The sequence below is a fragment of the Phodopus roborovskii genome, unplaced genomic scaffold (genome assembly GCF_943737965.1).
Source record: "Phodopus roborovskii unplaced genomic scaffold, PHOROB, whole genome shotgun sequence".
NCBI lineage: Eukaryota > Metazoa > Chordata > Mammalia > Rodentia > Cricetidae > Phodopus > Phodopus roborovskii.
Genome location: NW_026125665.1, coordinates 169892 through 191844, shown reverse-complemented (window position 1 = coordinate 191844; position 21953 = coordinate 169892). Strand labels below are relative to the sequence as shown.

At 50.2% G+C, this 21953-nt stretch overlaps 2 protein-coding genes across 2 annotated transcripts; both read right to left on the bottom strand.

Moving 5' to 3' along the window:
• Positions 1-3853: 3853 nt before the first annotated feature.
• Positions 3854-8326, bottom strand: Lpar2 (lysophosphatidic acid receptor 2). Its single transcript, XM_051178036.1, has 3 exons — positions 8244-8326; positions 6708-7449; positions 3854-4525 (listed from the first exon to the last, which is right to left on the bottom strand). The coding sequence occupies exons 2-3, from the start codon at positions 7438-7440 to the stop codon at positions 4212-4214; spliced, it is 1047 nt and encodes a 348-aa protein (XP_051033993.1). The 5' UTR covers positions 7441-7449; positions 8244-8326; the 3' UTR covers positions 3854-4211.
• Positions 8327-9071: 745 nt separating this feature from the next.
• Gmip (GEM interacting protein) lies at positions 9072-21683 on the bottom strand. The gene is made up of 21 exons (XM_051178035.1): positions 21602-21683; positions 20644-20728; positions 19795-19882; positions 19656-19713; positions 19237-19362; positions 19079-19143; positions 18875-18982; positions 17339-17419; positions 17076-17246; positions 16857-16994; positions 16382-16578; positions 15262-15368; positions 15101-15190; positions 14737-14814; positions 14502-14656; positions 13972-14154; positions 13740-13883; positions 13446-13642; positions 12813-13188; positions 10488-10554; positions 9072-10378 (listed from the first exon to the last, which is right to left on the bottom strand). Exons 1-21 carry the CDS (start codon positions 21618-21620, stop codon positions 10011-10013), a joined length of 2901 nt encoding a protein of 966 aa, XP_051033992.1. The 5' UTR covers positions 21621-21683; the 3' UTR covers positions 9072-10010.
• Between the last annotated feature and the right edge of the window lie 270 nt (positions 21684-21953).

The window sequence follows — 21953 nt, the reverse complement described above, 5'->3', positions numbered from 1 at the left end:
AATCTGGTGCACTTTATGACTCCTGGCCCGGCAGAGGCCTACCTTGGGTGTTCCGGCGCTTATGCCTTCTCTCAGGTTCCCGAGTCGGTTCAGGTTCCCACTTCTTCAGGGGCCCAGGTTCTTCGCAGCCGCACACATCACTGAGTTAACTTCCTCAGAAGCCTGCATCCTCACGGTTCTCACTTGCCTCGGAACTTTTCAAAAACTTGTGGCTGGGCATGGTGGCACAGACAGATCTTTGTAAGTTTGAGGCCAACCTCTCTACATAGTGAGTTTCAGTACAGCCTGAGCTATGCAGAAAGACCTGTTCTCAAAAGCAAATAACTTGAGACAGAGTCTCATGTAGCCCAAGATGACCTCAAATTTGTTATGTAATGAAAATTGGCATGTTGAATCAGCAGCTGTGTTCATTCACACATGACCTCACAAGATTGGGCCACTAACATGCTCTTGTATAAGGAGAGGACATATGAGGCCACTGTCTTCATAATGATGAGGGTGGGTGACACACTTCGGTGCTGCAGCTGCCCATGCTCTTTTAACATCAAGACATTTCCTGGTTCATAAAACTGGATTTGAGTAAAATGATTTCTTTGGTCAGGCTACCCTCTTACCAGGGGTGGTTCCCCCCAGAAAGTCACATGACAGGGACATTGAGGCTCTGAGAAAGGTGTGAGTCACAAGAAGAGTGCAGGGGGCCATATCCAACCTGGACCGATAACTATACAACTGTTCCCCACATGTCCTACGGCCCTGTGGGGCCCCTTACTGTGTCTCTCAGGCACAGTGCCTTCTGGCTGGTCCCCAGAACTGCGTTGTTTCCCTGAAGTTCTCTATTTCTATTTCCCTTACAACGCTGAGGGGCCAGATAAAATCTGTATACACGTGTAGATGGTAGGAAGGGAACACTTGTCTCCACTAGAGAAAAAGTCAGCTCTATATGTTATTTTAGCTAAATCCAGTTTAGGAATGACCTCAAGTTGTTTGTTCTTTTCTAAGTATTTTCTCGTGCTGTGTGCTCGTGTGTGTGTGTGTGTGTGTGTGTGTGTGTGTGTGTGTGTGTGTGTGTAGGTCAGAGAATAAATTTCAGGACTGGGTTCTTTTCTACCACATGGGCCCAGAGATTGAACTCCTCTCAGGCTTGGCAGAAAGCTCCTTTGTCTGCTGATCTTAGGCCCACCTGCTTGTTCCTTCCCTCCCCAGTATCCCAGGTCTTGCAAATGATAGCATGTGGCTAAAAAATGAATGCCTACTGTTGGACATACCCTAGGTTAGACAGAACTCTCACTGGCCTTTTGTCTCTTATTTGGGATTCATGACATGACAAAAGGTTCTCAAGCAAAAGAAAAAGGAATGCCAATCCTTCTCCAAAGTCACAGAATCTCCCAGAATCTATTTGCTCTGATATAGGATTCAGATGAAGGCTTGGTGAGGGCTGGGAAGCCCATCTTCGTTGTTACTGAAGAGGATACCCAAGTTACAAGTAGGACAATGGGGAGACCTCAGGGGCACCCAGAAGAAATGTAATTGTATAAGGACAAGGGAACCCTCTCATGAAGGAAACATAGGCTTGGCCCCAGCAACAAGAAGTAATAGAACCTTGAAGTAGGGCTGAGAGTGGTGCACTGTACAAAATGTCAGCCAGGGCACAGCACCACACATGCCTGATTTGGCGGGGAGAGGACTGTAAGTCCCAATGGCCTAAAAAGACAAAAAATTGATGCCACCTGACAGAGGAGAGATCTAGAGGGAAAAGTTAAAGTGCTTGCCACTCAAGTGTGAAGACTAGAACTCAGAACTTCAAAAATCCACATAAATTCAGGTGTGGAATGACCTGACTATAATTCTAGCCTTGGAGGGCAGTGACAAATGGTTCCTCAAAGCAGCTGGTCAGTGAGAAGACTGTTTTGATAAGCTCTGGGTTTGACTGAGACCTTGCTTCATTGTGTGCAGCTGCAGAACCTCCAACCTCCACATACCCACAAAGATGCAGGGGCACTACAATCACGAAAAAATATGCATACAGCTAGGCATGCCCTAACTCCAGCTCTCAGAAGGCAGAAGCAGGTAGATCTCTGAGTTCAGGTCAGCCTGGTCTACAGATGAGAGTTCTAGGACAGCTAGGGCTACACAGAGAAATCCTGTCTAAACAAACAAAAAGAATAAAAACAAACAAAAGACACTTATAAGTGGGAAAGAAAAAAAAAGCTGACAAGACAAATCCCTCAAGGTAACCTGGATATGCTAATGAAGGCAGATCTAAATACAGGTGTGGTAGCTGTCCTCTGAAGGCCTTGGGTGGGTGGGTGGGGTCGCTGATTCAGGTTTTGATTGACTGCCTCAATATACAAAGTGACACAGGTTTAGCAGGTCTGGAGCGCTATGGAAGTAGGGACATCGTCCTTCATGGACACCTGGCAGTTATTGGATTGTCACCTTGGGAGGCTGGCTGTAGGTACACACTGCCCACATTGCATAAAAAAACTACCCAGCCCCACAAGCTCAGTCTTGTGTCCTACAGAGGAAATGGCTCCTGGGACAGAGCTCTGTGGCAGGCGGGGAACTGGCCTAGCATGTGCAGGGGCCCAGCAGTGGGAAAATGAGAGCATTTACTCTAGATGCCTAGGAATTTTCAGCCCTTTGGAAACGGATGCTTTAATGTCTTAAAAATTTGGCCTCAGATAAGACAGAGTTTCAAATTCCTTCTGTTGCTCGGCATGTGGATCTGAAGTGAGAACAGCTGACTCCTTCAGTGAGGTGCAACAGGAAGCCACACTGGCAGCCAGGCTTGTTCATCTCAGGCTGGGCATGGGCATCTCTGAGGCCTTTCTGGGACTGAGGAGTAGAAAGTCCAGGTAAACTTGTGACTTAATTCCAGGCTCCATGGGACACTAAAGCCCCTTCCTCAGGGAGTTTTCTGGTCCCTCCTGGCATGTCTGTGTCATTTCCAAGCTATGTAATTACACACTGGCTACTTCTCAATATGGTGTCTCAGGTTTGTCATCCCAGCACTCAGGCAGGAAGACAGCTGAGAGGTGGAAGTTAGTCTGAGCTACACAGTAAGTTCTAGGATGGCCTGAGATACTGTGTCTAAAACAACAACAACAACAATAACAACAGGGGGGACAGGTAGAAGGAAAAGGTTTATACAACCAGAAATCACCCTAGAAGATAGGCAGACAAATGGCAGAAGGAAACAGACGCAAGGCTCCAGAAAGAGATAGAAGCTGGGAATGGTATCATATAGCTTTAATCCCAACACATAGGATTCAGAGGCAGGAGGAATGTAGCAAGTTCAAGTCTGGCCTAGGCTGCATAAACCCTGTCTCAGGAAGAGAGAGAGAGAGAGAGAGAGAGAGAGAGAGAGAGAGAGAGAGAGAGAGAGAGGGGCTGGAGATTTGGGAGGGAGGGACAACAGGACAGAGGACAGAATAGGAATGAGGTCAGGGCCCAAGAGTCCGTGTTGAAGGATTCTTGCCAACTGTGAGACATGATAGATAACTCTAGGACACAGGGACAAATTGTTTGAATTAACACACACACACACACACACACACACACACAACCCCAACCTGGCAACCTCAGAGTGGAAAGGCTTGCCCTGTATTATGGAGTCCTCCATGCTAAAGGAGGTAGGTGAGCCCTCAAAGGCTGCTCAACACTCCTACGAATCAGCTCCAGCACCAGTACCAGGAAGGTGGAGCCAGGAGGATTAAAAATTCAAGGCCTCCTTAGCTACACAGTGAATTCAAGGCCAGCCTACACTACATGAGATTCTGTCTCAAAAAACCCAAAACAAACTAGCCTCAGGAAGACAGTAAGTACACCTACAGCCTAAACTGTCAGAGTGGGTGGTCTAACCTGGGACAGCTCCCACCTCTTCTACTCTGAACACCTACAGCACCATGTAGGAAGAAAGAATCCACAGGACATACCAGAGACATACAGTAAAACTATGAAAATGTCTGTTAATAAAACCTAAAACCTGAGATGACAGAGATCCAGACTGCCAAGTCCCTTTAGATGCTCTCCTAGGTGCATGGAGATATCCCCAAGTCCCTGTGTCCTGAGGTGGGCAGATCCATGGGTCTAGGGAGTATTAAAAGACCATTCATCTGCTGGGCTGGATTCAGTCAGGGGAACTGCAAGTGGCTGTGGGTACAGACAGATGACACTTTTGCTGCCTGTCTCCTGCCTCAGTCCAAGGAAGCTTAAAGAGTGGAGTCCATCAGAGGGTGGCCATTCTCAGGAAGCATGATTCGGGTGCTGGTGCCAGTACGGGCAGAAGATGAGTAATGGGCAGATTTGTGGTTAGACCAGCGGAGGCATATACAGCATAGGAGGCGGCGGAAGGTTCTGCGCATCTCAGCATCTCGGCAGGAGTACACCACTGCGTTGACCAGTGAGTTGGCCTCAGCCAGTAGTAGGAAGTACTTCTCCACAGCCAGGACATTGCAGGATTTACAGTCCAGACCGTCCAGGAGCAGCACCACCTGGCCCGGTGTCCAGCACACCACGAATGCCCCTGCAGGACAGAGGCAGGGAGGGGGATGGTGGGGTGGGGGTAGGGTTGATGGTGGTGAGTCACCAGGAGACTTGCCCAAACTGCTCTGTACTCAGGCAGTGACCAACTGTGTCCCTGTAGGGACAGAACTGCTTGGAGGGGACAGACACCTTCCTCCAATTTGTCTGCAACAGGGGCACCTTTCCTAACCGGGACAAAGTAGCCCAGGGCCCTGGAATCTTCTACAGGAAGGAGATTTGTTCACTAAAGGATGGGACAGGAGTTCATCATGGAACAGGTTGGTTACAGAGTTAGGAATCACTGGGGAGAATGAATCTTGAGCCAGGAATAGATTCCCTCCTATACTAAGAAGGCCCAAAGAGCCAAGCGGTGGTGGCATACACCTTTAATCCCAGCACTCAGGAGGCAGAGGCACTTGAGTTCGAGGCCAGTCTGATCTACAGAGCTAGTTCCAGGACAGGCTCCAAAGCTACACAGGGAAACCCTGTCTGAAAAAAAAAAAAAAAAAAAAAAAAAAAAAAAAAAAAAAAAAAAGACAAAAAAAAGCCCAAAGAGATACTTATTGCTACAACCAAGGACCCAAATTCCCAGAGAAAATTGGTTCCTAGTTGTCCTCAGACCTCCACAGATGAACTGAAGTACATGAGTACACATATCTGTGCATACATATACAAAATAAATGTAAAAAAACCATTTAATTTATTTACATATGTGTGTATGAGTATAAGCCACATGCATGTGAGTACTTGAGTACTGACCTGTAGGCTAGAAAAGAGCATCAGATCCCTTGGAGCTAGAGTTGGTTATGAGCCACCTAATGTGGTATTGAGAATTGAATTGGGTCTTCTGGAAGAACAGGAAGTGCTCTTAATCACTGAGGCATTTTTCTAGCCACAGAAAAGAATAATTAAACTCCAAAGGGAGGTCAGGTGACACACGCCCATCAACCCAGGGAAATAGAAACAGGAGGGTCAGGGCTTCAAGGTCTGCCTTAGCTACATATGGAGTTTAAGATCAGCCTGGACTTCATGAAACCCTGCATTAAAAAAAATAATCAAAAGCTCAGTGTGGTGGTGCACATTTTTAATCCCAGCACTCAGAAGGCTGAGTCTGGAAGTTTGAGGATAGCCTGATCTATAGAGTCAGTTCCAAGATAGCCAGGGCTAACTGTCTCAAAAAAACAAAACAAAAGAAAACAAAAAACACCCATGAGCCAAGTGTAAGGGAGCACACCCTTCATCTCAGCATTTGGGCAGCAGAGGCAGGTGGATCAATATGAAATCAAGGCTACCCTGGTCTACTTAGCGAGCCCCAGGCTAGCTAAGGCTACACAGTGAGACCTTCAAAAGAAAATCAAAGAAATAAGCAAAACAACAACCAGGGCTGGTTCAATTGTTAAGAGCAGGTACCTAAATCCAGTTCCCAACACCTACATCAGGCAGCTCGAAATGGCCTATAATTTCAGCTCCAAGGACTTAGGTTGCCAGCGGCCTCTACATGCACGGGCACACATTTGCACATGCCCAGACAGTCTCACAGCCACACATGCATACATGCACAAATAAAAATAGATCTTAAAAAAAGAAAAGAAAGAAAGAAAGAAAGGCTGGGTATGTTGTGACCCATTCCCAGCACCCAGGAAGCAGAGACAGGCATATGTCTGTGAGTTTGAGGCCAGCCTGATCTACAGAGTGAGTTCCAGGACAGCAAGGGATACTTTGAGACCCTGCCTTAACAAACAAACAAAAACAACCATACAAACAGGGCTGAGGATATCGATTGGTTGGTAGTGATTGCCTACACATCTACAATCCTAAGACTTGGGAGATGAAGGCAAGAGGATCAGAAGTTCAAGGTCATACTCTATTACTACAAAGAGTGTGAAGCCAGCCTGGGCTATATGAGACCTTGCCTCAAACAGAATCAAACAAACATGACCTCTAAACAGTTTCCTTGGGAACATGAAAACTGGAGGCTGGCCTTTTCTTTTCCTCTTTGGAGGCTCTGCCTGGTCCTGCCCTGGGGATTTCATTTTTTATTCTCTTTTCCTTTTCCCCTGCGTTGAGGGTACCACCTCCCTGGAGAAATCCCCTCCCTTCCTTCGATATCAGGTCACTTCCTCAGATCCCCACGGTTCTATGGAAGTTTGGTCCCTGGAGCTGCAGTCAAAGCGCCCACTCACCCAGGATGATGACAACAGTCTTGACTAGGCTGAGTGTCGTCTCTCGGTATCTGGGATGGCAGCTGACATGCTCTGCCATTCGTTCCACCCGTCTACGCACATAGAAAAAAATGCGTATGTAGACGGCTACCATGAGCAGGAAGACGAGCAGGCTGGACAGGGCCCACACAGCCAGGTATGAGCGGCTGAACAGGGGCACCATTCGTGAGCACCTGTCCAAGTCACACAGACAGTGCCAGAAGTGTGCAGGCAGCAGCCCCAGGCCCAGGGCAGCCACCCACACACCCACAATGAGTGTGACCACACGGCCCCTGGGCAGGCGGCTGTGTAGCTGCACGGCCATCACACTACGGTGCCGCTCTACAGCGATGGCCAGCAGTGTGGCCACCGATGCTGTCAGGCTGGTGTCCAGCAGGCCTTGTCGCAGGAACCAGCCTTTGATGGAGAGCCTGGCAGTTCGTGGGCCAGTATGGAACATGAGGAAGAGGTAGGCCATGCCGGCAAAGAGGTCAGCAGCAGCCAAGTTGCCGAGCAGATAGTATATGGGCTGGTGGAAGCGCCGGTTGGAGGCAATGGCTGCAATGACCAGCAGATTGGTGAGCAACACCAGTACACTGACTATCAGCCCCAGAGCCACCACTACCACATCCTTGGGGCGCCAATGAAAGCTGAGCTCCTTGCCACTGTTATTGTAGAAAAAGCCAATGGTTTCATTGTAGTAGCACTGACCCATGATGACCACCTGTGGATATGGGAGAGAGAGGTCAGTGCAAGTGGCCCCTGATGGAAGGAGGCAATGAACAGGCAGTGGTCAGAGACAAGATTGGGTGAGTGCAAGCCACAGATTCAGAGGCCCTCTGAGTAGGGTATCTGGTGAGTTGCCAGAGTGATCTAAAAAGGACTAGCTGTTTATTTACTCATAAAGCAGGGTTTCAACCTAGAACTCCCTGTTAGGCCAGGCTAGCCTCAAAATCGCTTGCTGAATGCTACCATAATAATTTTCAAAGGGATGTCTGATCGGCGGGGATTTTTGTTTTTTTCTGCTTTTTTAAAATCTGAAGAACCCACAGCAAGTGCATTTGGAGCCTTGTGCCACCAATCTACGACCAGGTTGGACACCTGTGGTTTCTGAGGAGTGTGAAAGGGTTGGCTGGGGCAGCACAAAGGCGGCACAGGTAGACTGAAGATCACACTAGTGCCAGGGTCCTTGCACAGTGCAGAGGCCAGGGGGCACGTGCACACCAGAGCAACGTTCCTAGTCACAGCAACCGGAGGGAAGTGCCAAGGCGTAGAAGTGACTTAGCGTGGGCAGAGGAGACAGAGAGATCGCCCCAGAAGTTGAGTTACAGGCAGGATTCCGCGCAAGGGCTCTGAAGTGAGCCATTCCAGGGTGGGACAGAGGACCAAGAGGCCTCTGGGACAAAAGAGGGAGTTTCAGCGACCCTGGGCTAGAGGAAAGTTTGTGGAGAAGAACGGGAGCACCTCACTCTCTCCATAAGTCTGCACCCACCCTGGTCCAGTTGGTACTTGTTTTACCTGGGCCTCCAGTCAAGCGGCAGATGGGGCGGGCTCGCGGGGGGTTGAGGCAGGACTGAGACCCATGGCCCCTGCGATGGGGCAGCAGTTGCACGCAGCTGTGTCCGTCCGGTGTGTTTAGAGCCCCAGGCCGAGGAGGCGGGAGAGGCGGGGCCCTAAAGCCACGCCCCTACCTGCCCCAGCTCTTGGCCCCTGGGGGGGGGGGCTATCCGGTCTCCTGGAACGTACCACCCCCACGTCGGAAGTATGGTCTCCTGAAACTGCTGCTGTCCCACCATCTTCCCTCAGCCCCGTTTCCCCACGTAGGACATTTCACTCCGTCCTCCGCGCACTTTCACATGCTTGCCCTTTTCACACATTTGAGATTGAGTCACCTGACAATTGGAAAGATCCTCAGGGGTGGCCTCTGGGGCGCCCTCCCTTGCCCCCGCCTCCTGTCCAATCCTGTATCGAGCTGCAATCCCCGCCCCACCCCGTCGTGGTCATGCTTGCAGCTAGGCACCCCCTACACACCCGCCCCACTGCTGCTGCACCACAGGTTCCCTACAGACCCTGTGCGCCAGCCACCCTGGCTTCCCGTGGTCTCCCCTCAGCCTGCTGTTGGCTCTGTCCTGAAGCCTCCTCCCCTGGCCTCCCCCGGTCCGCAGCACACAGCCCCATTGTCCCGATTATCTGCATCGGGTTGTATTTGATTATGTAGAACCGGATCAGGGACATAGAGCTCGGGCAGGGCCCGAGTGACTCATCTGGAGCTCCAGACCCTGTGCTAATTGCCTGTTGGTTTTGTAGGGTGGATTTTAGAAGCCTTGGTTCCTCAGGTCAATGCTCTTACTGGTTGATTTCTTCTTTGTCAGCAGAGACAGATGTGCAAGAACATAACAGGATTTTTACATTTTGTTTGTTTTGTTTTCAAAGTTAGAGTCTCTCTGTGTAGCCCTGACTGTCCTGGAACTAAACTATAGACCAAGAGGCTGTGAACTCAGAGATCCACCTGCCTCTGCCTCCAGTGTGCTGGGATTAAAGGCTAAAGGCGTGCGCCACCGTGCCCAGAGGAATTTTTAAAACTAAAATTTTATTTGTGCATGCTTATGTGCAGCAGTCAGACGATTTGCAGAGATTGGTTCTCTTTTCCAAGTGTGTGTGAAAGATCCAGCTCTGACTGGTCTGGCTTTGCAAACACCATTGTGCTCAGCCATCTCACCAGGGACACGGCATGGGGTTGGTTATTCGAAGGTTATAAGAATCCAAAGTTGGCCAGAACTTGGGAGGCAGAGAACTTCTCTGAGTTCTATGACAACCTGGTTTACACAGAGTTCCAGACCAGCCAGAGCTACATGAGAACCCCCCATCTCAAAGCAAACAAAATGAAAGAAAGGAATAAAAGAAGGTGACACAGGGGGTCCATCAAGAAGGCAAATGGCAGTAGGGCCAGGAGTCATTATGATCAAAGTAGTCAGATAACTGTCTCAGAGATCAGAGATTGGGGTAGACTCCAAGGATTTTCCGGGACCTGTACTGACCATTGAGCATTGATCCTGAATCGCCTGTGCACCTGTGTTTCCTTGCTGTTTTAACTTCCTCTGGCAGGGAGATGTTGACACACCAAGTGTTTTAGTACTTCTTCAAGATGAGTGGTCTTCCTCACCCAACTTTATGGTAATCCTGTCTCTCCCATACCCCACTGAATTGGTTTGGTTACCAGGTAGAACAGGTAGGGAGACATACAGGGCCATCAACTTAGTTCTGGGTCCCCCAGGATTGGAGTAGTCAGAGATGCTCCTCAGATTCCTCAGGCTCAGCGTCAGCCCTGGACACAGCCTCACTGTTCAGCTTGGAGAGTAGCCGAGCTGTCTCCTGGGTGATCTCAAAGTGCTTGGGCAGAGGGTTCCGGCGCAGGGGGCTGCCTTCAGGGGAGGCAGAAGCAGGGCCCAGGCTTCGTACCCTCAAACTACCTCGGTGCACTGTTGAGACAGTGACAGGAGTCTCCTCACACAGCTTGGAAGCCACCAGAGCCAAACTGGACAATTGATGAGTGACTGGCCGTACACCTCCCCGGGAATACTTCACTGGCTGGCGGCTGAAGTGGCCCCGGGACTGTGTTCCCAGGAGCAAGTCCTCAAGGTTTCGGCTGGACCCTGTGGGGTGATGAATGTGAAGCATCCCCAAGGTCTCAGGATATACCCCAAAAGTGACCTGTCAGCCAAGCAACACTGGGACAAAGAGAGAGCTCCCCAGCATACTCACCTTCCCTTGCCCCATCTCTGGTGTCTTCCATCTTTTTCTCACTTTGGTCCCTCTCCAGAGTTTCAATCTGCAGGAAAAAAACCCAGAATGTGACTCCCAACAGTAAAATCCCTGTTTTAGCGTCTGTGTGGTTGGCTCAGTGCAAGCACGAGGACCCAAGTTTGAATTACTGGCATCCTTGTAAAAAGCCAGACATGGCTGGGAGTGCTTTTAACTACTGTAGTATGGGGTGGAGACAGGGGTCCTGGGATCTCATTGGCATGCCAGCCTAACTGAAATAGCAAGCTACAAGTTCAGTGAGTGACCATGTCTCAATATACACTGCCTGCACATTGCCACTGCTCATCTGTTCTCACGATGTGCTTATGACAGCTAGCAGAGTCATCTGGCTAACCTTTTCTAGTGCTGGGAACCAAACCCAAATCATCATACATGCTAGATGCACACTTTGCCCCTGAGATTCACCTGCAGCCTGGTCCTTGCTTCCTTCCTGTTTCCTCATCCACTCACTACAATACAGGACTGCCCACAGCACACACACTCCCACCCCAAGACCTTTGAACCTGTTGTCCCCACTGCCTGGTACACCCTTCCCCAGATCCACCAGGGCCTCTTTGCATCTCTTTCCCATGTCATGCTAGTCTGCTCAAATCCACCTCTCCATAAGGCTTGCCCAAATTATATTCCCTGCTACAAAGTCCTCTAGGCCTCACTTTACTCCACCCTCCTTTTTTTCATAGGACCTTGTAATGTTGCAAGTTTATTTTTGCTTTTTTTCCCTCTTGGATCAGATACCAAGAGGAGGTCTTTGACTATCTGTTTCACTGATACATCGGAAACTCCTGGTGCTTAACACTTTAAAAAAAAAAAAAAAAAAGGTGCTGACTGTGCTCCCATGTTTACCTCTACAGACAGCACAAGGGGGCGGGGGGGGGGGATTTAAAAGGCAGGAGAGTGAAATGGCCCAGTGGGTAAAGTAGTACTCACTGAGCAATCTTGGTAACAATCACAAGCCATGAAGCCAGATGCAAGCCTGAGACAGCTCAGGGGGTGCCAGTAACTGTTACCAGACCAGACAATGAGTTTGATTTCCAGATCCTTCTTGGTAGAAGGAACAAACTGGTTCTTTCCAGTTTTCTTCTGACCTCACACCTATGCCTGTGTGCCTCTCCCACTAAATACATAAAATGTTTTTTTTTTTTTAAACGCTGAATTTTGGGTAAACATCCACAGTACCAATTCTTCTGTGGTGAGATGGGAAGCACCTACTGGTGACCAGGCTGGCCTCGAACTCAAGAGATCTGCCTGCTTCTGCTTCCTGAGTGCTGCAATTGAAGGTGTGCACCACCACCCAGCACAAATGCTTTTCTTTTTTCCTTTTCTTTTTGAGACAGGGTCTCTCTGTTATGTAGCTCTGACTGTCCTTAAACTCGATATGTAGATCAGGCTGGCCAAGAACCCCCAGAAATCTACATGTCTCTGCTTCCTGAATGCTGGTTAAAGGTGTGTACGCCAGCATGGCCCACACTAGTAAGTAAATTTTAAAGAGAAAAGAAGGTGTCCAGGAAGGAGATGATCACCCAACTGCAATTCTGGCATTCAAAGCACAAAAAATACAGGAAGATCACAGAGAAAGACCCTATCTAAAAATTAAATAAGACAATACAATAAAAAGGCGTCAGTGGCTGTTCTTCCCAGCAGGCACATGACAGCTCACAACTGTCTATGACTCCAGTTCCAGGGAATCTGACACCCTCATGGGTCAGTAAACTCAAGGTCACCCTGGCTTACAGCACGAATTCAAGGCCAATCTGGTAATTTAGGGATACTCTGCCACAAAATGAAAACTAAAAGGAGGTTGAGTAGGTATCTGCCACCAAACTTGGCCATTTCAGTTCCCAGGACCTACATGCTAGAGGAGAACAGACTCTCCTACGTTCTCTGAATTCCATGTGAAGCCCCCCACAATAAATAAATAAAATGTAATAAAATAAATTTGGGCTGGGGAGATGTTTCAGTGGGTAAAAATACTTGCCAACAAGCCTAAGAACCAGAATTCTATCCCCAGGATCCATGTGGTAGGAGAACAGATTGTCCTCTGGCCTTCATACTCACACTATGACATATATGTGCCTACACACACTCTCTCTCTAAATAAATGCTTTCAAAAACTGCAAAAGAAACAAAAGAGAGCTGAGCGTGTGACTTGTGGTAAGCATACACCTAACACCCACCAAGCTCTGAATTCAATACCCAGTTATGCAAAAGAAAGGGACTCATACAGACAAGGCCCTCCCCACATCTGTGGGAAAAGCAGGCTCCTACCTCAGGAGGTGTGACCTCAGGGCACTTCTCCAGGGCACTATGGTATCTGGAGTCTGAGGCTATGTTCAGGGGCTGTGTGTCTTGGGCAAGAAGTAGGGCTGGGTGCTGGGGACTGGATTCAAGGAGTGCAGGAACCAGGCCAGTGTCTTGGGTCAGGGGCTCAGAGGCCAGAGGGAGCTCATCCATTCCAAAGATCTGCTCATAGTTCACAATGAAGAACTCAACAAGCTGAGCCTGGTGACCAGAGTCCAGCAGGCAGGCCATAGGGCTGGCACTGGGGGTCCTGAGTCCATCTGGTGGCCGTAGCAGTGTTGGCCCAAATACAATTCCCAAGTTGTTGGCAGACATCTTGTTTTCTTCAAACCGAGCAGCCACCCTGAGGATGGTGTGGGGAGATAGGGTCAAGCATAAAGCTGGAGAACAGCAGGACCCATGGGCTAGCCTGGTGAATTGGCCAGACCACAGGAAAGTAGTCTCTGGTCACTGAGACCAGCTAGTTCCCACAGACAGAGTCAGGGTTAGGTGTGGGTATCCAGGACTCTGAGCTCAGAGGTTAATATGAGCCACATAAGTAAACAGTTATGCATCTAGGGATAGAGGGCCACAATTCAAAGCTTAGGGATCCATGCACACCTGAACAGATGGGCCACCAGGTGCCGCAAGGTACTGTAGTTAGAGTCAGGCAGCTGCACCAAGAGGGTCTTCAGCGAGTGGATAATCTCAGGGCTGGGGCTGGGGGTCCCAGGGTCGTCCCCAGGGTCTGCATGCAGGGTCTTTGCCAGAGAGATGAAGGCGTTGTAGAAGTGGAAGGGGACCACAGGATCAGTGAGCTGGTGGGGACAGGAGTGTGGGTGGGCTGCTGAGGGTCCTGAGCCAGAGGCTGTAGGTGCAGGTTCCTGCCTACCACCTCAGCCCTGAGCCACCTACCTCCTGAAGAAATCGCTTCAGGACACTGGTGATGTCATGAGGAGAGTTTCCCGACAGTTCAACCAGTGCTCGGCCATTCTCAAAGGCCTGGCACAGCCGCTCCACGCGCACCCGAGACCCACTGACCCGATAGATGCCCTGCAGGTAGAGGATAATAGTTTGTAGTCTGGCTATCAGTGGGGACAGATCATTTGTGGGAGCAATCAATAATGAACATGGTGCCTACCTGCAGGCCAAGGGCACGGTGCTCTATCTCAGCTGTGCATCGGGTAACCACAAAGGGCACCTCCTCAGGGAAATCTCTGGGGAGTTGTAGGAAGTCAACCCCAAAGAGAGGCATCCGGGCTGGAAGCCGCTGGTGTCCACAAAGGATGAGGAGCGTCTGCAGGCAGCGCTTGTGACATGTCAAAAAGCACTGGGGGGAGGTCACAGGGTTAGGAGTTTAACTGGGGACAAGAAGGTCATCAGGAGGTCATCAGGAAAGCCAGGGAGAAGGGAATGCTAAGAGGGTTAGACCTGATAGTGCAGCAGGTAAAAGTGCTTGCTGCTAAGTCTGACAATGATCCCCAGGATTCATACACAGGAAGGAGAGAAATGACACCTTTAAATCATCCTCTAACACACACACACACACACACACACACACTGTGACAGAGGTCATCAGACAAAGGTAGGTCCTAGAGCAAAAGGGCTGCAGGGATCTGGGACAGTGTGTTTGGTGAAAGTCAGCAGGGGTCATCAGGTCTCCAGCCTAAGCCACACCTCTTCACACTCTATCCCCCTGACCATGAAGGCTTCGCATTCTCTGCACTTGGCTGGGCCACGCAGTCGACGTAGCCGGTGGGTCTGAGCAGCAGTGGACAGTGTCCACTTCCTGAAGGGACTGCCGAGTCCATTCTCCATCCCATCCCCCAGATCTGCAAGGAAGGAGGTCAGTGCTGTCAGGGCCACCCTGTTGTCTCTGTAAATCCACCTACCCACTTATGTCCAGTCTTACCAGGGTCTCGCTCCTCAAAGTCATCAGAGGATTCAGTGCCTGTAGATGCCGCCTTCACAAGCCTCCGAGTGCCAGCACCTGGGGTCAGAGGGGTATAGAGGTAGGGCCATTATGGCGGTCATGGGACAGGCTAGGTCTAAGGAGAGGGATCTGGTTTTCAGGGCTTCCAAAAACACCCAGAGTCATTCTTGAGAGAAAGAATTAGAGACCAGAGGTTAAGTCCAGGAATGGGCCACTCGAGGATCAGGGTGTAGGATAGATCAGAGGTCAAGAGGTAGGCTGCAGATTAAAGGCACAGGTGGGAGGTGGGAGGTGCAAGGGTAGGGGTGTGCATGGATAGGAAAGGGTCAGGTCCTACCCTCACCTGGGCTGGAAGTAGGGGAATCCAGGGACTGGGATTCATTGCCACCGCCTACACTGTCCACATCACTGCCTGGAGTGGGGCCTGACATCCCTGGGTAAGAATAGGTCAATCAGGCTGGCCCAAATCCAGGCCGTATGCCCACCAAGCCTTTATGAACTTACCCAGGCTGCCTAAGCCAGTATCCTCCCAAGGGCCAGGCTCAGAGGAACCCTCCTCCAGCCTTGCTTGTGGGGGCCCTGAAAACTTCTTTTTTCTATCCTGAGGGGAACTGGGAGAGAGAGAGAGATTTGAGGGCTTGATCCCCAGAAAGCTGGCCTAGATGACAGTAAGTAGGCATAGCATCTGGGTCCCAACTCCAAGTATTTGTAAGCTCTGGTGTTCAGGGCTATCTTATCCCCATAAGGGTCCTAGCCCCACTATTCTAGGACTGGGGTATTTCATCAAAAGTCCCCCCATGATCCTGTAAGTTCCCCTGATGAAAGCCACTGAGCCATTTCAAAGCAAATAAACAACAAACATATGAAGGGCTGGAAAGGTGGCTCAGTGCCTCTGAGTGTTTGGCTGTTCTTCTAGGACCCAAGCTCAGTTCCCAGCACCCACATAAGTAGCTCATAACTCCAGCTCCATAGGATCTGATGCCCCCTTCTTGTCTTTGAGAGTACCTGTACACAGGTGGCATATACACATACATCTAAGTAAAAAGATTTTAACTTTTTTTTTTTTTTCCCTTTTGAGACCGCGTTCCTCTCTGTAACAGTCCTGGCTGTCCTGGAACTCACTTTGTAGACCAGGTTGGCCTTGAATTCACTGAGGTCCTTCTGCCTCTGCCTCCCAAGTGCTAGGATTAAAGGTGTGCACCATCACTGTCTGACAAAAAAAATAACTATTTAAATAAAAAGACACTAAGTGAGTTCCAGGACAGCCAGAGTTACACAGAGAGACCCTGTTTCAAAAATATCCTCGGGCAGTGGTTGTGCACGCTTTTAATCCCAGTACTCAGGAGGCAGAGGCAGGTAGATCTCTGTGTGTTAGAGGGCAGCCTGGTCTACAGAGGGAGTTCTAGGACAGCCAGTGCTGAGAAACCCTGTCTCATAAAACAAACCAAGAATCTCGAAGATATTAAAGAAATGGGGACTAGTTGGGAGCATAAAGAATTCAGTTGGGGTGGGAGAGAGCAAGAGAGGGTAACAGAGGTAAACTTAATCAAAATATATTACATACATATATTAAAACCTAGCATGGGGTTTTTGGGCTTACTCCAAGCCCAGCCCTAGGGCCCACCTGTGCAGCACAGGTGTGAATTCCTGGAAGCAGAAGGTAGGAGATGGCGGTGGTGGGGCCCCAGGCTGCAGTGCCCACACAAACTCCTGGTAGCGCTGCCCAGGCTCAAAGGGAGCACAGCACTCAGCCAGAGCAGAGAAAGCACGAGGTCCTTGCTCTGCCTGTGCCCCTCGGAGCTCAAACAGGCCCAATGTCACCTGCAAAGATGGAGATACATATAATCTAAGAAGACTGTACCTGGATTCCTGGGGTGGGGAGTAGCCTAACCCTTACCAATAACAAGGCTGTATATGAAGAGGAAGGGGCCTATCAATGGTAGGCTGGGGATAAGGGTGTCATTAGGGTATGGGGCCTGCTATAGGGGCCTGCAGTAGACATGGTGTCCTGGGACTTCTGCAATGACTTAGAGACAGAGGAAAGGAGTATTTACCAGTGCCCAAGTATAAAGAACCAAGGGTGATGGTGGGGGCCTTACCCTCCTAAGCACTTCGTCTCCTTGAAACACCAGCTTGCGTACATGCGACACTATCCGCTGCTTGGTGGTCTCCAGATCCTGATGGCGCATATTGGCCTCCCGGACGCAGGCCTGGTATAGACCTTCTGCCTCTTGTGCCTGGGGAAACCAAAGCAGAGATGGCCTGGAGTTGGGGAAATGACAGTAGCCAGACAGAGGTTCTTGGTTCTTGGTATCCACCTTGGCTTGTGCCTCTTCTCGGGAGCGCCTTCTGCGCTCCTGCTGCTTGCTGGATCCAGGAGTGGCCAGGGGTAGAGGGTCCTCAGGGGACCCCTGGGAACGTGCCTGCAGGTCCTCTCTACGTTGAATGTACTGGAGCCTGGAGCGTCGCAGTGCCTGCACCACCTCATTCTTGGGGGCGATAAGAGGACCATAAGCCCTCTGTCTGCGGTCTGCAGAGTCTTCAGTTCTCTGGTGCAGGGCCCACCCATACAGGGCCTTACCATGCGCTTCTGCTCCTTCAGCCACTGCTCCTTGAATTCCTTCCTCCACTTCTCAATTTCCATCCTTTTGGCTGCCAGAGGCTGCAGAGTAGAGGATGGGGATGGGGATGGGGAAGCAATCTCAGTACTACCCATTTGTTGTTTCTCACCCCCTTGCATGGGTTCTACCCTTAGACACCCCTACCCATACATTAGACCCTTTTCTGAACCTGTTGTATCAACCAGGCCTGCTCTAACCTAGGCCCATGTACATGAGCAGAAAGTTGTGTGATCATTCTATCTTTTCTACTGGGCCCGATGTCCTGAGGTCTCATTCTTGAGAAATGCCATCCTGATACCCCATTGGTGTTTTTTGTTAATGAAAACCTCTAGATTTTATTTTAAAATGTGTGTTAAGTGTGCAGGCTTGTGCACATGAGTGTGGGTGCCTATGGAGGCTAGAGGCATCAGATCCCCAGGAAGAGTTACAGGTGGTTATGGACTGTCACTCATGGGTGCTAAGAACCAAACTCAGGTCCTCTGCAAAAGCAGCATGTGCTCTTAACCACTGAGCATCCCTATAGCCCTTTTAAAATTCTTACTTATTTATTTCATGTTTGTATATGTGTAGGGATACATTTATGCCAGCATATGTGACGTCAGAAGATAATCTGTGGGAGTTAGTTTTCTCCTTCTTCTATATGGGTCCCAGGGATTGGTGGCAAGCATCTTTACCTGCTGAGCCAACTTCATGGGTTCCCTCTTTGGTTTTTGCTTTTTTTTTTTTTTTTTTTTTTTGCTACTGGAGATTTGAACAATGGCCTTGAATGTGTTACCTAAATATTCTACTACTGAGCTATATATCTCCAGTCCTTCTTTTTTAAAAATCTATTTATTATTATTATTATGTGTGTATGTGTGCATACATGCCATAGCATGTATGTGGAGGGTAGAGGGTAGCATTGTGAAGTTGGATCTCTTTCCTTCTACCTTTATGTGGGCTTCAGAGACTGAAGTTAGGTCCTTAGGCAGCAAGCACCTTAACTTTCTGTGCCATCCCACGGGCCCTGGTCTTACTACGAGGCCTTGGCTGGCTACCACCTCCGAGACTCTTGCCAGCCTCAGCTTCCCCGGTGCTGAAGTTAAAAGTGTGTGTCACCAGGCCTGGCTTGAAATCAGTATTCTTTTTTTGTTTTGTTTGTGCAAAACAGACTGACATGTAGCTCAGGCTGTCCTAGAACTCATTATGTAAATCAGGTTGGCCTCAAACTCAGAGATCCACCTACCTTTGCCTCTCAAGTGCTAGGGTTAAAGGCATGTGCCACTATGCCCCGGGAAAGCAGCATTTCTAAGGTGAATAATTTTAGGATTTGGTTGGGGAATGTAGCTCTGTTGGTAGAGACTTCCCTAGTGCCCTCACACTTTCAAATGAAAGCACCCTGTGTGTGTCTCACATGACACTTGAATCTCAGTGTAGGAATGTTTGACAAGATCCTGAACATCTCTAGGCTCCTTTCCTCCTGAGGTGTGTGCAAGTGTGTGTGTATGCATACTCACCTGGTAGTAGTCTCTCTTCTGCTGGGCCAGAGTTTCCATGGCCAGGGCTCCCAGGCTGAGGTCATGCTCCAGAAACAAGGTGTAGATGTACTGGAGTGGCATTTGGCTCTGGAGTGGAGTGCAGAGCTGGCTCAGGAACTGAATGGACAGGGATGGAGGATCTGGGGTGAGGGGCAGGTGCTAGGCTCTGGGGAGGGCTGGTACCTGCTGGAGAATGGACACCTTGCCAGCCTCAGCAATCTTCATGACACTCTTAGCAAACTCGAGCTCTAAGGGGAGGAGAGACGGTGAGGGATCTATCCACAGTTGAGGTTTGGGTCTTGCTTGCCATCAGTGGCTAGGCACAAAAAAAGCCTCCTCACCATAGTTGGCTCTCTTGTCTGTCCAGGCCAGCAACTCCTTGGCGTAGCGGCTCCATGCTTTGGCATATTCCAGGACAGCATCCACACCACCTTTGGTCCGAATGAGTCGCAAATCCAGTTCTTCCTCTGAGACAAATAGAGAAACACCTGAGCCCAGCTATCCTGTGGAAGTCTTCCTAGCACCCTGAGACCAGATCCCTGTCTTCTGTTTCACAACTTCATGGGTCCCTAAGGCCCCTTCTGGGATCATTGTCAATACCACAGTTTACAGAGTCTCTACTCAGGACTGGGGAATCCTTTAGGACGGGGGCACTGGGGGCTCTGCCCTGCCCCCTGAACCTGGCACAGAACAGGGTCTGTGATATGAAGGAATGACCTCCTCTATCCTGCCCCCATCCTTGTCTGAAATCCTCGCCTACCTGTGAGGGGTACAGGACCCTCTGAGGATGGATCACTCCAACAGCTGGCTTCACTGCTCTGGGGTAAAGATGAGAGACAGCATTCAGGAGGAGTATGACAGGGGTTTGCCTCACTGAGGACCCTGATCTTTTCCCCTACCTCCTCAGTCACCACTGTGACTGTGGCAGTCTTGTCAGGCTCCAAGTCTTCTCTGAGTACAAGCTCTCCAGCCAAGGGGTCAAAAGCCCTGGGTGGGGAAAATATGGGTATGAGGAAGCCATTTCTGCCTAGACTATCCTTTGTAGGGGAAGTCCTAGGGATGCTAGGACAGTTGGGGTAGAAGGGAAAGATATAGTCTTTGGTATTATCTATGTGATCTAAGGGTTTAAGGGACTCAGGTGAGGCTGTGGTTGGTTTATTTTGAGACAGAAGCTCATGTATCTAGGCAGGTCTTTGGGGGCTGATTCTGTCTCTACTTCTCATGTGTGGGAATTACAAGGATGTACCACCATCCTGGTTGGTTTGCACAGTACTATGGATGGAGTTCAGGCTTTGTGTGTGCCAGACAAGTATTCTATCAATCGAACTCCTTTTCCCTACTTTTCCTTTTGTGGTACAGGCCGGATTAAATGCTGGGTCTTGTGAATGCTATGTACTTGACCTACTTCTCAGCCACATCCCCATCCCTGGGGGAGGTCTTTTCCTAAAAACAAGAAAGGGTTTGGAGGGCCTTAGATAATTTAGAGGTTCACAGAGTGGGATTATAACTATTTCAACCATTTTAAGGGATCATGAGTTGTGTGTGTGTGTGTGTGTGTGTGTGTGTGTGTGGGTTGTCTCAGGACCACTTTTGAGATATACCCAGAACACCTGTGTACCCAGAACACCAGAGGGCACAAGTGTTTGGCAGAGGCCCATCTTAGGCTCAGGAGGCTGGAAGTCAGTATGTCCAGATGTGGGGCAACAGATACAGAGCTTGGCTAGATGTGGTGGCAGGCTGAGACTCACACGTTCCCCAATGATATCTCGAGGTTGTCCAGGCTCTGGAAGATGTCACTGTACCTCTTCCTGCCCTCAGGAGTTGGGGTTACCTCTGGGAGAGGGAAGTGTAAGAAAACATGAGCCAACCACTGTCTTCTTCCACCCGAGGTGGTAGCAAAACAATCTGCATGCACTTCAACCACTTTCAAGCAGAGGTGGGAGGAAGAGAGAGACAGAAACAGAGATAGAGACCTGAGGGAATCTTGGTCCAAGACTAGTGTGAGATGAGACAGTGAGCTTCGGTGGGGTCATCTTGGACCAGACAGATGGACACAGGCAAAATCAGGGAAGTGGTTTCTCATAGTTACAGACACCCACACAGGCACGGACCCATAAGCAAAACAAGAAAACAGATGCAGCTGCCATACAAATGCTCGAACAGAGGGCTGGCTTGACAATGGAGCCACATGGACCCCAGGGCAGACAGATGGAAGTGCACATGGGACGCACAGGCACTTAGCCTGAGGCATAAACACAGGCAAGTGACACAGGCGAGTATGGCTGAAACCACTAGGGACAGAACTGAATGATACTCACACAAAGACAGCTGGATACATAACCTAGCCTAGTCACAATTCTACCGCTGACCCCTGGCCAGATGTCCCTCCGCCCCAACCCCCCCCCAGGGGCGCCCTGCAGGGATCCTGGCCACGACACCCTGCCCCCATCCGTCGTATAATGAGAAGCAGAAGCAGCCACTTCCCCTTCCTGGGCTCCTTTCCCCAGGCATCCGGGGTGCCGGCTCCGCAGGGCAATCAGAAGGTTGGGGGCTGGAGCCATGCGCCCTGTGCACTTAGGAGATCTCCAAGGTGCGCGGACCTTCCCACGCCCTTCCCTTGCCAGTATTTCTTTACCGGCTGTCAGCTCAGGGGTAAGTGGGGCTTCTAACCGCGGCAGAGGGAGGCCCCGGATCCCCACCCCCTACCTGTCTCCGTAGGGTCCATGACGAAGCCCGGGGGCGGGGGTGGAGTGGGATGGGGAACGGGCGGCGGAGATAGGGAATGGGCTGCGCGCCACCCGGGACCAACCCCGATTTCCTGCCTCTGCCGGCCCAGTGGCGCCGCCCCGCCCCACCTCAGCCACGTTCAGAGATGACACGCCCCTCCCGGAAGCCACCATCGGACTTCTGACTAGCCTCCAATGCTCATTTTAGGATCCTCATAGCTAAGCCTCGGTGGATCAGGGATTCCTTCTGCAGATTTTATCACCCCAAAGTCTGGCAGTAGTCCCTTCCAGCAAGCCTGGATTGCCCGCCCCAGAACCTTACCCCGCCCAGA